This window comes from Pogoniulus pusillus, chromosome 11, assembly GCF_015220805.1.
Source record: "Pogoniulus pusillus isolate bPogPus1 chromosome 11, bPogPus1.pri, whole genome shotgun sequence".
In the NCBI taxonomy this organism is placed as follows: Eukaryota; Metazoa; Chordata; class Aves; order Piciformes; family Lybiidae; genus Pogoniulus; species Pogoniulus pusillus.
The window spans coordinates 4,433,746-4,447,608 of record NC_087274.1 but is presented as its reverse complement, the minus strand read 5'-3'; the positions used below and the strand labels follow the sequence as shown (position 1 = coordinate 4,447,608).

General features: G+C 52.0%; 1 protein-coding gene across 1 annotated transcript in view; it reads left to right on the top strand.

Annotated features, from left to right (window-relative positions):
- The window catches only part of LOC135179182 (ABC-type organic anion transporter ABCA8B-like), a 55,482-nt gene that overhangs the window by 35,720 nt on the left and 5,899 nt on the right, over window positions 1–13,863 (top strand). Inside the window, exons 23-32 of the mRNA XM_064150654.1 lie at window positions 771–890; window positions 2,192–2,362; window positions 3,415–3,528; window positions 4,269–4,379; window positions 5,888–5,959; window positions 7,343–7,434; window positions 9,508–9,628; window positions 10,053–10,170; window positions 11,525–11,616; window positions 13,684–13,862. Of these exons, the coding sequence (XP_064006724.1) occupies window positions 771–890; window positions 2,192–2,362; window positions 3,415–3,528; window positions 4,269–4,379; window positions 5,888–5,959; window positions 7,343–7,434; window positions 9,508–9,628; window positions 10,053–10,170; window positions 11,525–11,616; window positions 13,684–13,862 (1,190 nt within the window). The remainder of the gene's footprint in view (window positions 1–770; window positions 891–2,191; window positions 2,363–3,414; window positions 3,529–4,268; window positions 4,380–5,887; window positions 5,960–7,342; window positions 7,435–9,507; window positions 9,629–10,052; window positions 10,171–11,524; window positions 11,617–13,683; window position 13,863) is intronic.

Here is a 13,863-nt window from a genome sequence, read left to right as displayed (position 1 = left end):
GAGAGAGACTGATGTCAGCAGTGAGGAGATCATAGAATCATAGAAACAAGCAGAGAGAGACTGATGTCAGCAGTGAGGAGATCATAGAATCAAGCAGAAAGAGAGGGAGAGAGACTGATGTCAGCAATGAGGAGATCATAGAATGAAGCAGAGGGAGAGAGAGGGAGAGAGACTGATGTCAGCAATGAGATCATAGAATAATAGAACCAAGCAGAGAGAGAGAGAGGGAGAGAGAGTGATGTCAGCAGTGAGGAGATCATAGAATCAAGCAGCGAGAGGGAGAGAGAGTGATGTCAGCAGTGAGGAGATCAAAGAATCAAGCAGAGAGAGGGAGAGAGACTGATGTCAGCAGTGAGGAGATCACAGAATCAGAATCAAGCAGAGAGAGACTGATGTCAGCAGTGAGGAGATCATAGAATCATAAAATCAAGCAGGTTGGAAGAGACCTCCAAGCTCAGCCAGCCCAACCTAGCACCCAGCCCTGAGCAAGCAGCCAGACCATGGCACTAAGTGCCCCAGCCAGGCTTGGCTTCAACACCTTCAGGCACAGCAACTCCACCGCCTCCCAGGACAGCGCATTCCAAAGGCAAATCTCTCTCTCTGGCAACAACTTCCTCCTCATATCCCCATCTCTCTTAAGAGCCACTTTAATTACTGATGTCTTACCCTTAGTGTTGGTGCTCACCTGTGTGTTTAGCCATCCTGTGAGCTAAGGAGATACTCCCTGGGAGGCTGCTGGTTACTGGTGACTCTGGATTTCTCTTCTACAGGCACATAACCTAGAACCAAGAATAAAGAGCAGTGTGTTTTACTTCTGTCTTAAGTACATGCTGGTTTTGGCTCCTGGTTTGCCCTCTCAGTTTGCAGTGAGCAGCATGGAGGATTACAAGGTAAAAACCATGGTCTGAGAGGTCTCAGACAAGAAGTGAATGTCCTGTCCGTGGGGAGTAGCTCATGCACTGGTGGACTGGGTGACATTTCTAGGTGGGATGCTGGGAGGACTGCATCCACAGGAGCACATTGCTGTACCATCTCATGGAATCATAGAATCAAGCAGGTTGGAAGAGACCTCCAAGCTCAGCCAGGCCAACCTAGCACCCAGCCCTGGCCAAGCAATCAGACCATGGCACTAAGTGCCTCAGCCAGGCTTGGCTTCAACACTTCCAGGCACAGTGACTCCACCACCTCCCTGGGCAGCCCATTCCAATGCCAGTCACTCTCTCTGACAACAACTTCCTCCTAACATCCAGCCTAGACCTCCCCTGGCACAACTTGAGACTGTGTCCCATTGTGCTGCTGCTTGCCTGGCAGCAGAGCCCAACCCACCTGGCTACAGCCAGTCTTGATATAAGGTCAGGAGGATTATTTTATGGATCACAGAATTAGTTTGGTTGGAAGAGACCTCTAAGACCATTGAGTCTAACCATCAACCCAACACCTCCATTCCTGTTAAGCCATGTCCTGAGGTGCTATGTCTGCATGTGTTTTGAATGTCTCCAGGGGTGGCAACTCCACCATCTCCTTGGGCAACCTGTTCCAGTGCCCAATATTGTCAAGAATGATGTGTTTTGAAGGAGTGGTAGAACAAGACAGAATTGGAAGTGCTTGGAAAGGAGAGGGAGGTTCAGCCAGAGAAAGAGGAACAAGGGCCACAAGGATGATCAGAGGGCTGGAGCTGCTCTGCTCTGAGGAGAGACTGAAGAAGTTTGGGCTGTTCAGTCTGGAGAGGAGAAGGCTCCCAGGTGACTTCCTTGTGGCCTTGCAGTATCTTAAGGGGGTCTACAAGAAAACTGGGGAGGGACTTTTTAGGCTGTCAGGTAGTGATAGGACTGGGGGGAATGGAGCAAAGTTAGAAATGGGTAGATTCAGATGGGATGTTAGGAAGAAGTTGTTCAGCATGAGGGAGCTGAGAGGCTGGAATGGGTTGCTGAGGGAGGTGGTGGAGCCTCATCCCTGGAGGTGCTCAAGGCCAGGCTGGCTGAGGCTGTGGCCAGCCTGATCTAGTGTGAGGTGTCCCTGGGCATGGCAGGGGGGTTGGAACTGGATGCTCCTTGTGGTCCATTCCAACCCTGACTGATTCTATGATTCTAAGGGTCATGCAGGAGAAGGAGGAGGAGAAGCCAGGAGCAGGGGCAAGAAAGGTGTTTTGAGCTCTTTCATATCACCTCTCTCTCCTCATTTGCTTTTGCAGCTCCAGGCTCGTGCCCAGCTGCGGCTTGCAGGGCTCTTCCCCTCAGCATACTGGTGTGGGCAAGCTCTGGTGGACGTCCCACTCTTTTGGACCCTGTTGTGCCTCATGTTTGGGGTTGTGCTGCTCATAAACCGCGTCTGCCCCTTGCAGGCCATCGACCTGCTGACTGCGGTGAGACCTTTGTGTGCAGGAAAAAGGGCAAGCACAAATCTCCTTCCCTCGGGTCACAGTGAGCTGCTGCTTCAAATATTTCAGTGGAGGCAGAGTGCTCCAGGCAGGTGTTCATAGAATCATATCCATCTCCGTTGAGTCCAGCAGCAGTAAGTTTGCTGATGACACCAAGCTAGGAGCAGGTGTGGAGATGTTGGAGTGCAGGAGAGCCCTGCAGAGGGACCTGGCCAGGCTGGATGGGTGGGCAGAGGCCAATGGGATGAGACTGAACAAGGCCAAGTGAAGGGTGCTACACTTTGGCCATAACAACCCCAAGCAGCACTACAGGCTGGGGACAGAGTGGCTGAGAGCAGCCAGGCAGAGAGGGAGCTGGGGGTGCTGGGAGAGAGGAGCTGAAGATGAGGCAGCAGTGTGCCCAGGTGGGCAGCAGAGCCAATGGCATCCTGGGCTGGCTCAGGAGCAGTGTGGCCAGCAGGACAGGGGAGGTTCTTCTGCCCCTGTACTCAGCACTGCTCAGGTCACCCATTGAGTGCTGTGTCCAGTTCTGGGCTCCTCAATTCAAGAGAGATGTTGAGGTGCTGGAAGGTGTTTGGAGAAGGGCAGAAAAGCTGGCGAGGGGCCTGGAGCAGAGCCCTGTGAGGAGAGGCTGAGGGAGCTGGGGGCGTGCAGCCTGCAGAAGAGGAAGGCTCAGGGCAGAGCTCATTGCTGTCTGCAACTCCCTGAGGGGAGGCTGTAGCCAGGTGGGGTTGGGCTCTTCTGCCAGGCAAGCAGCAACAGAAGAAGGAGACACACTCTCAAGTTGTGCCAGGGGAGGTCTAGGCTGGATGTTAGGAGGAAGTTGTTGTCAGAGTGATTGGCATTGGAATGGGCTGCCCAGGGAGGTGGTGGAGTGGCTGTGGATGGAGGTGTTGAAGCCAAGCCTGGCTGGGGCACTTAGTGCCATGGTCTGGTTGCTTGGCCAGGGCTGGGTGCTAGGTTGGGCTGCCTGAGCTTCCAGCCTGGTTGAGTCTATGATCTCCTCGTTGCTGACATCAGTCTCTCTCTCTCTCTAGATCATTAGTGTCGCTGGTTATGGAGCATCTCTTGTCCTCCTCGTCTATTTAATTGCCTTTATACGTCGCAGGGGACGAAGCAATCGTTGCATTTGGTCTTGCATCTTCATTGTGGTGAGTGAAGGGAGGGTTCATGAGATTTCATTTCTGGTGTCCTGGTACCTTCCAGTATCTGAAGGGGGCTACAGGAAGGCTGGGGAGGGACTATTGACAAGGTCTTGTAATGACAGGATGAGGAGGAATGGGTTTAAACTGGCAGAGGGGAGATTCAAACTGGATGTTAGGAAGACTTTGTTTGCAGTGAGGGTGGTGAGACACTGGCACAGGTTGCCCAGGGAGGTTGTGGAGCACAGAAGCACCCAATGTGATCTTTGATCACATTGGGTGCTTCTGTGCTCCACAACCTCCCTGGAGATTCTCAGGACCAGGTTGGATACGACCCTGAGGACCACAGTCTGTGATTCTCTCATCCACAACCTCCATGGAGGTGTTCAGGACCAGGTCAGATAAGACCTTGAGAGCCCTGTTCTAGTGGGAGGTTGATCTTTGAGCTTATGGCAAGGGGTTGATCTTTGAGCTCCCTTCCAACCTAATCCATTCTGTGATTCTACTCAGCAGAACCACCCAAATCATTGACAAACTTGATAACAGAGTTTGATAATGATCGGACCTGATGGTCTTAAGGGTCTTTTCCAACCCAAACTACTCTTTGTTTGTTGTTTTATTTTCCAACCCAAACCATTCTATGATCCTGCTTTGTTCTTTATTTGGGGTTTTCTTTGGTTTGTGGTTGGTTGTTTTTATTTTCAGCAGCACATCAATATTGGAAATGGTTTTTTTCTGCTTTATTCCAGGTAAATGCAATTCTCTCTATGGTCTTCATCGACCATGAATCACTTTACTTCACCCTCTATATATTGTTTCCTGGGTCTACACTGCTGGGCTGGTTGAGCTTCTCTACACTAGTAAGTAAACACCCTGCCAAATTCCATAGTGGTCCTAGTGGTGCAAAGTGGCAAAGCAAAAGCAGCTTTCCCAATTCTCTGACTGCCAACTGTCAGAGAGACAGAGTCAGAAAGGACAGCAGATGGGAAGGTCCAGGCTGGGGAGTGAAAGAAGGGGCAAGGTCTGACCTCTGTTATGCCTTTGATTGGGGAGGTTTGGGTTGATTTCACAGAATCACAGAATTGCTTAGATGGGAAAAGTCCTTCAAGCTGATTGAGTCCATGCATGAGATTCACACTGACAAGTCCCTGACTAAACCAAATCCCTCAGCACAACATCTAAGCACTGTGAATCACTGTGGTTGGAAAGGACCACCAGGATCAGCCAGTCCAACCTTCATACCAGCAGCCTTCATCACTGTGGCCTCAAGTCTTAAGTTGTGCCAGGGGAGGTCTAGGCTGGATGCTAGGAGGAAGTTGTTGGCAGAGAGAGTGATTGGCATTGGAATGGGCTGCCCAGGGAGGTGGTGGAGTTGCTGTCCCTGGAGGTCTTCAAGAAGGGACTGGATGAGGCACTTGGTGCCATGGTCTAGATGACTGGATAGGGCTGGGTGCTAGGTTGGCCTGGCTGAGCTTGGAGGTCTCTTCCAACCTGGCTGATTCTGTGATTCTAAGTGCCACATCCACTCTCCTCTTAACACCTCCAGGGATGGCAACTCCACCACCTCCCTGGGCAACCTGTTCCAGTGCCTGACCACCTGCTCAGGAAAGGACTCCCTCCCAACAGCCAACATAAACCTCCCCTGACACAACTTGAGGCCATTTCCTCTTGTCCTAGCATTAGTAACTGGGCAGAAGAGGCCAGCTCCAGCCTCACTACAACCTCCTTTTAGGTAGCTGAAGAGGGCAATAAGGTCCCCCCTCAGCTTCCTCTTCTCCAGGCTAAACACCCCCAGCTCCCTCAGCCCCTCCACATAGGTCATGTTTGCCAGACCTCTCCCCAGCCTTGTTGCCCTTCAATGTCCCTTCTATACTGTGGTAACCAAAACTTTGATTACAAAGAGTTGTTTTGGCTGTGTTTTGGCAGCCAGGGTAGCGTGGAAGGGGAAGGTGGGAAGACCTGGAGGGATGAAGTTAGCTAACAGAATCATAGAATCAGCCAGGTTGGAAGAGAGCTCCAAGCTCATCCAGTCCAACCTAGCACCCAGCCCTATCCAATCAACCAGACCATGGCACTAAGTGCCCCATCCAGTCTTTTCTTGAACACCAAGGTAGTGAGAGGTCTGTAAAGAGAGAGGCAGTGAATGAAAAGTTGAATCTAACCTGGCTGACTTTGAGAAAGCTCTGAAGTAGCTGTAGCCAAGGCACTCACAGCTCTTTGAGGCAGTATGAACCCCCCAAAAAATTAAGTACAGCTCAAAGCACCTTTATCCCACCTTGAAAACAACACCCCAGCCTTGCTCTGACCCTGCACTGAGACACACCATGCTAAGGAACTTTCCTCACTGATGTTTGGTTTTCTCTTGTAGCATTTCTTGATACGTGATGAGGATGAGTCTCTTCGTCAGTCACGGAATTACATCTTCATACCCATGATTGCAGTAAGGAGCAATTGGATGATGGTTGTTGTGGAAAGGATGGCTGTTCTAATGTCATGGTCCTGGGCTGGGCTGGTAGAATTCTCCAGACAGAGAGCCTGGGTTATGTAGTCAAATGTCTGGCAAGGGAGATGCTTCCAGGTAATGATGGGCTTAGCTCTTCCTGTGACCTCTGGATGCTGTACCATGTGAGGCTGTGGCTGCCCTCTCCCTGGAATTAGAATCATGGAATCAGTCAGGGTTGGAAGGGACTGCAAGGAGCATCCAGTTCCAACCCCCCTGCCATGGCCAGGGACACCTCACACTAGATCAGGCTGGCCACAGCCTCAGCCAGCCTGGCCTTAAACACCTCCAGGGATGGGGTTTCAACCACCTTCTTAGGCAACCCATTCCATCCTGAATCTCCCCATTTCTAACTTTGCTCCATTCCCCCCAGTCCTATCACTACCTGACAGCCTAAAAAGTCCCTCCCCAGCTTTCTTGTAGGCCCCTTTAAGATACTGCATGGCCACCTGGGAGCCTTCTCCTCTCCAGACTGCACAGCCCCAACTCCCTCAGTGTGTCCTCATAGGAGAGGTGCTCCAACTCTCTGATCATCTCCATGGCCCTTCTCTGGACATGTTCCAGCACATCCATATCCCTCTTGTCCCAGGGGCTCCAGAACTGGATGCAGTACTCCAGGTGGAAGAAACAAAAGGGAATACTGTGCAATATGTGCAGAAACAATAGGGAGGTGAAGTGGAGTCATGTAGAAGGCAGAGATGTTATTAATCAACTGGTCAGTCTGATGTTGCTTCTCCAAAAGAAGGATATGATCTCTGTAAGGTGTCTGTGGGGTGCAGCTTATCTTTGCTAAAGCTGCAGTATGAAATCAAGGCTTTGGCAAGTGATCTGCAAAGCATACATGTATTTTTTCCCCCCTTTTGGACCTTTTCAATAGCTGAAATAAAAGAGATTGGTCCCTGTAGGCTCTTCCAATTAAACATAAATGAGTGTTTTGGTGCCTTGTCCCCACACAAACCTAGAATCATAGAAATCATAGGATCAGTTAGGGTTGGAAGGGACCACAAGGAGCAGCCAGCTCCAACCCCACTGCCATGCCCAGGGACACCCTACCCTAGAGCAGGCTGCACACAGCCTCAGCCAGCCTGGCCTTAAACACCTCCAGCCATGGGGCCTCAACCACCTCCCTGGGCAACCCATTCCAGCCTCTCACCACTCTCCTGCTCAACAACTTCCTCCTCACCTCCAGCCTGACTCTCCCCACCTCCAGCTTTGCTCCTTTCCCCCCCAGTCCTGGCACTCTCTGAGGGCCTAGAAAGTCCCTCCCTAGCTTTTTTGTAGCCCCCTTCAGACACTGAACCCTCATCCTTTTCTGCTTTCCAGCCATACATCCATGGTGTGCTCTTTGCTTTTCTCCTGCGCTGTTTGGAAATGAGATATGGAGAAGCAGTTTCCAGACTTGATCCCATCTTCAGGTATGTCCTTGGCAGTCAGGCTGCCTTGTGATGATCCACAGTTATCCTGTGATTTCCCATTGGAATGGGCTGCCCAGGGAGGTGGTGGAGTCACTGTCCCTGGAGTTGTTGAAGCAAAGCCTGGATGAGGCACTTAGTGCCATGGTCTGGTTGCTTGGACAGGGCTGGGTGCTAGGTTGGACTGGATCATCTTGGAGGTCTCTTCCAACCTGGTTGATTCTATGATTCTATGGTCTGCAGGGTGGGGTGGATGCTGTTGAGCCAGGCAGGACCCTCTTGGCTCATCCTGGCTCTTCAGCAGGAAGAGGGCAGGAGTGAACAAGAAACCTTTTAGCAAAGTGTGGATTGGTCTCACAGTTTGAGCTTTAACCATTTCACCCGGAGGGGAGGGCAATGAGAATGAAGGGAAGGATAGTTTGTGTAACTCCTCTGGCTCATTACAGCTTCCAGCTTTACTTGCTGGGGTTTCCTTGAGTGCCTCTGGAGATGAATCCCCACCCAGTGTGTTGCAATAGGTCAGCTGAACTACAGTGCCCTGGAGAGAGAGGCACAAGTGTGATTTAAGCCTCCTTTCATTAAGCTTCAGAGCTGAGCTTTCAGGACATTTCACTACAGCTGGCTCAGTGAACAGTCACCAACTGAAATCCAACATTCTGAGTCCTTTCCCCATGTGTCAGGATTGCTCTCTGCAAGACAGACATCTCCTCCAAAGCTTCATCAGGCTGGGGCCCATCGACTGCCTGCTCTCTGCTTCTCTGCCACCACCAGCATGAAGCTGACCCCCTGAAGTCTTGTGAGAGAAGAGCTGTGAAAGATAGCAAGCTGCCAAACACTGACAAATGTGGCTCAGCTGGGAGCTGAGTGCCCACACAGCCCTGAAAACTTGCCTCATAGTTTTTGCCTTCCCCTTACAAAGCCCATTGGCATCTGTCCTGCAGAGGACCAGGCAAGACTTACTGCTGAAAGGAAAAAGCTGAAGCTGCCCTTTATTTTCTCATGCATGCCACTGGGATTTTGTTTTCCTTCCCATGAGTGGATCATAGAATGGTTTGGATTGGAAAGGACCTTAAAGATCGTAGAATCCAACCCCCCCCCGCCACAAGCAGGGACACTTCCCACTAGAACAGGTTGCTCAAAACCTCATCCAGCCTGGTCTTAAACATTTCCATGGATAAGGCATCCACAATTTGCAGCTCAGAAAGCCAAGCAGAGCCTGGGCTGCAGCAGCAGAAGTGTGGCCAGCAGGGCCAGGGAGGTGATTCTCTCCCTCTACTCTGCTCTGCTGAGACCCCACCTGGAGTACTGCATCCAGTTCTGGAGCCTCTATGACAAGAGGGATGTGGAGATGCTGGAGCGTGTCCAGAGCAGGGCCAGGAGGATGCTCAGAGGGCTGCAGCAGCTCTGCTGTGAGCACAGACTGAAAGAGTTGGGGCTGTGCAGGCTGGAGCAGAGGAGGCTCCCAGGGGACCTTCTTGTGGCCTTCCAGCATCTGAAGGGGGCTACAAAAAAGCTGGGGAGGGACTTTTGAGGCTGTGAGGGAGTGACAGGACTGAGGGGAATGGAGCAAAGCTGGAGGTGGGGAGAGTGAGGCTGGAGGTGAGGAGGAAGTTGTTGAGCAGGAGAGTGGTGAGAGGCTGGCAGGGGTTGCCCAGGGAGGTGGTTGAGGCCCCATGGCTGGAGGTGTTTGAGGCCAGGCTGGCTGAGGCTGTGTGCAGCCTGCTCTAGGGTAGGGTGTCCCTGGGCATGGCAGGGGGCTTGGAACTGGCTGCTCCTTGTGGTCCCTTCCAACCCTGACTGATTCTGTGATTCTATGATTCTAACTTCTCTGGGCAACCTATTCCTGTGTCTCACCACCCTCACTGTAAAGCACTTCCTCCCAGTATCCAGTCTAATTCTGCCCTCTTCCAGCTCGAAGCCTTTGGCCCTCATCCTTAACTGAGCAGGCATTGCCTGTGGAACCACTCCTGGCATTCAGATAAATTCTGGGAGGAGCTGGCCTGAGAGCAAACCTGTAAACCCAAGCTTTTTGGAAGTGGTTCCTGATGCCACCATCTGTCCTACCTCTGCTCACAGGATTCAGCAGAGGAAAGTGGTGACCTGCCAGAACAAGAACTACCCCATGGAGGAGACCCCAGAAGTCCAGGCTGAGAGGGAGAGAGTGAGGATAGCAATGACCTCCCTGCAGCAGGAGGAGGTGACACCAGGCTTCTGGCTTGTTTTCTTTCTCATCCTTCATCTTCAGACCTGCCTCTGCTTTCTTCAGACCTGCCTCTGCTTTCTTCAGACCTGCCTCTGCTTTCTTCAGACCTGCCTCTGCTTTCTTACCTCAAACACTTCCTCTTTACTGATCTGGTACCCAAGTGGACATCTCAGCACCCAGCCCATGACTGCCCTGGCACCAGCAGGGGTTTAGCTGGCACCAGGGTTTTATTCCCCTTCTGCTTATGTTCCCTCTTCTTTTTTGGTGTGTGTGTGTCTTTTGTTTTGTTCCTCTTGCTCTGTTTCCTGGATTTTTAATTTAGATCTTTTCACCTGAGCCACACTTAAAGGTAAGAACAGATGACCTGTCCCCCTGGGATGGGAGGAGAGTTTTAATTCCCTGCTTCATCCCTGCACAGGAGCCAGTTATCATTGCTGACAGCTTGTGCAAGGAATACAGAGACAAGACAGCCAGCTCCACTTTTAAGAAGAAGAAGAAAGTTGCTGTCCAAAACCTCTCTCTCAGTGTTAAAAAAGGTAGAAGTATCTTACTTCACTCCCTCTAAATGGCAAAAATCTAAGCTGAAGGTCATATTTGTGTTAGATGATATGAAGAGAGATGTTGAGGTACTGGAAGGTGTCCAGAGAAGGGCAACAAAGGCTGGGGAGGGGCCTGGAGCACAGACCCCATGAGGAGAGGCTGAGGGAGCTGGGGGTGTGCAGCCTGCAGCAGAGGAGGCTCAGGGCAGAGCTCATTGCTGTCTACAGCTGCCTGAAGGGAGGTTGTAGCCAGGTGGGGTTGGGCTCTGCTGCCAGGCAAGCAGCAACAGAAGAAGGGGACACAGTCTCAAGTTGTGCCAGGGCAGGTCTAGACTGGATGTTAGGAGGGAGTTGTTGTCAGAGAGAGTGATTGGCACTGGAATGGGCTGCCCAGGGAGGTGGTGGAGTCTCTTTGCCTGGAAGTGTTGAAGCCAAGCCTGGCTGAGGCACTTAGTGCCATGGTCTGGTTGGTTGGCCAGGGCTGGGTGCTAGGTTGGACTGGCTGAGCTTGGAGCTCTCTTCCAACCTGCTTGATTCTAAGAGCTGAGATATTTGGTAGAATTCTTTGTGTGCCACCAGGCTTAATGCACAAGAGCTCTTGTGGGTTTAATTTCATAGAATGCTTTAGGTTGGGAGGGACCTCAAAGCTCATCCAGTTCCAACCCCCCACCATAGGCAGGGACACCTCCCACTAGAACAGGTTGCTCAAGGCCTCATCCAACCTGGCCTTGAACACTTCCAGGGAGGAGGTGAATGACAGAATCACAGAACGTGGTCCTCAAGGTCTTATCCAACCTGGTCCTGAGCACCTCCAGGGAGGCTGTGGAGCACAGAAGCACCCAATGTGATCTTTGATCACGTTGGGTGCATCTGTGCTCCACAACCTCCCTGGGCAACCTGTGCCAGGGTCTCGCCACCCTCAACCTGTGCCAGTGTCTCACACCCTCACTGCAAACAACTAATATCCACTTTCAATCTCCTCACTGCCAGTTTCCCATTCCTCCTCATCCTGCCATTACAAGACCTTGCCAATAGTCCCTCCTAAGCCTTCCTGTAGCCTCCTTCAGATACTGGAAAGCTACTCCAAAGTCTCCTCAAAGCTTTCTCTTCCCCAGGCTGCAGAGCTCCAGTTCCTATAGCCTGTCCTCATAGCAGAGCTGCTGCAGCCCTCTGACCATCTTGGTGGCCTCCTCTGGACTGGCTCCAACAGTTCAATGTCTTTGTGTTGGAGATAAGTAAAAGAACAACCCTTTCTCCTACTGTACTTTTAGATATGATCTAAAAGCACACAGTGGGGGAAAGGCCTCATTAAAAAGAATTGCTATTAAAACCTCATGTTTATTTGTTCCAGGAGAAATATTAGGCCTGTTGGGACCCAATGGAGCTGGGAAAAGCACAACCATAAAGATGATATCTGGAGACATAGCAGTGACTGCTGGGGAGGTAGGTGATAGCTTTGGAGCACCTGGGAGGATTAAGGATATGACAGGCAGCCTGGCATTGCAGCCCTTGAATCAGGGCATTTAGGTACATGGAGCCCTGCATCCTGCCCTGGAGCCCTCAACACAGGAATGACATGGACCTGATGGAGCACTACAGGCTGGGGACAGAGTGGCTGAGAGCAGCCAGGCAGAGAGGGAGCTGGGGGTGCTGGGAGAGAGGAGCTGAAGAGGAGGCAGCAGTGTGCCCAGGTGGGCAGCAGAGCCAATGGCGTCCTGGGATGGCTCAGGAGCAGTGTGGGCAGCAGGACAAGGGAGGTTCTTCTGCCCCTGTACTCAGCACTGCTCAGGCCACACCTGGAGTCCTGTGTCCAGTTCTGGGCTCCTCAATTCAAGAGAGATGCTGAGGTGCTGCAAGGTGTCCAGAGAAGGGCAGCAAGGCTGGGGAGGGGCCTGGAGCACAGCTCTGTGAGGAGAGGCTGAGGGAGCTGGGGATGTGCAGCCAGCAGAAGAGGAGGCTCAGGGCAGAGCTCATTGCTGTCTGCAGCTACCAGGTGGGGTTGGGCTCTGCTGCCAGGCAAGCAGCAACAGAACAAGGGGACACAGTCTCAAGCTGTGCCAGGGTAGGTCTAGTCTGGATGTTGTTAGGAAGTTGTTGTCAGAGAGAGTGATTGGCATTTGAATGGGCTGCCCAGGGAGGTGGTGGAGTTGCTGTCCCTGGAGGTGTTGAAGCCAAGCCTGGCTGAGGCACTTAGTGCCATGGTCTGGTTGGTTGGGCAGGGCTGGGTGCTAGGTTGGACTGGCTGAGCTTGGAGCTCTCTTCCAACCTGCTTGATTCTATGAAATGTTGACATCTTAAGACAAACCTCAAAACCCATAAAAATAACCAATTAAAAATTCCCAACAAACTCCTAACATTCTTCATAAACAGCCTTGCAAAACCAGGAAATGAAAACCAAATGTCAGCAGGGTTGGGCCAGTGACAATCCATCACTTAATTATGTGCAGGCTGATTAATGACATGTGCTGGGGGAGGGGACATGCCATTGCTGTTAGAGATTTGGGAGCGTTTGGAATAGAGGCATATTCCTGGGAAAAGATAAGCCTCCTGCTGGCACTGGTGCCCCAAAAGTCAACACTGTTTGGTTTGGGGAAAAAACATTTCTGGATTCAGATGAGCAGAACCCACAGCAGAAGGAGGCATCACTCCAGTGGTGCTGGCTTTCACAGGATATTAGGGGTTGGATGGGACTCAAGAAGATCATCACATCTAACTCCCCCTGCCAGAGCAGGACCATACACTCTAGCACAGATCTCAGAGGAGCACATCCAGACAGGCCTTGAAAGTCTCCAGGGAAGGAGACTCCACAACCTCTCAGGACAGCCTGCGCCAGTGCTCTGGGACCCTCACAGTGAAGAAGTTCCACCTTGCATAGAGGTGGAACCTCCTGTGCTGCAGCTTCCATCCACTGCTGTCCACAACTACCTGAAGGGAGGCTGTAGCCAGGTGGGGCTGGGCTCTTCTGCCAGGCAGTCAGCAACAGAACAAGGGGACACAGTCTCAAGTTGTGCCAGGGGAGGTCTAGGCTGGATGCTAAGAAGAAGTTGTTGTCAGAGAGAGTGATTGGCATTGGAATGGGCTGCCCAGGGAGGTGGTGGAGTCACCATTCCTGGAGGTGTTGAAGCCAATCCTGGCTGGGGCACTTAGTGCCATGATCTGGTTGGTTAGGCAGGGCTGGGTGCTAGGTTGGCCTGGCTGAGCTTGGAGGTCTCTTACCACCTGGCTGAGTCTATGATTCTCTTTGTCCTATCCCAGGGAGCAAGTGAGAAGAGCCTCTCCCCACACCTCCTGACCAGCCCTTAGATGTTTACAAACGTTCTCTAAATCCCTTTTCCTTCCCATGTGCTAATGAGGCTCCTCACATCACAGCAAAAAGCATTCCCAGGTCTCCAAGGGCTTCATTGATGCACTCCAGAACAGGACACTGCAGCTGCAGAGGCCAGCGTGGCCTGGATGATCTCCAGAGGTCCTTTCCGACCCCTACTGTTCTGGGATTCTCTGTTTGTGCAGGTGCTGCTCAAGGACTGCAACGCAGCTGCCTCCTCCCCAGGGCAGGGCACGCCAGGCAATCTGGGCTGCTGCCCACAGCAGGACCATCTCTGGCCAGACCTCACCGTGCAGCAGCATCTGGAGGTGTATGCTGCCATCAGAGGCATCAGGAGAGAAGATGCAGCTGCTGCCATCAGCCGG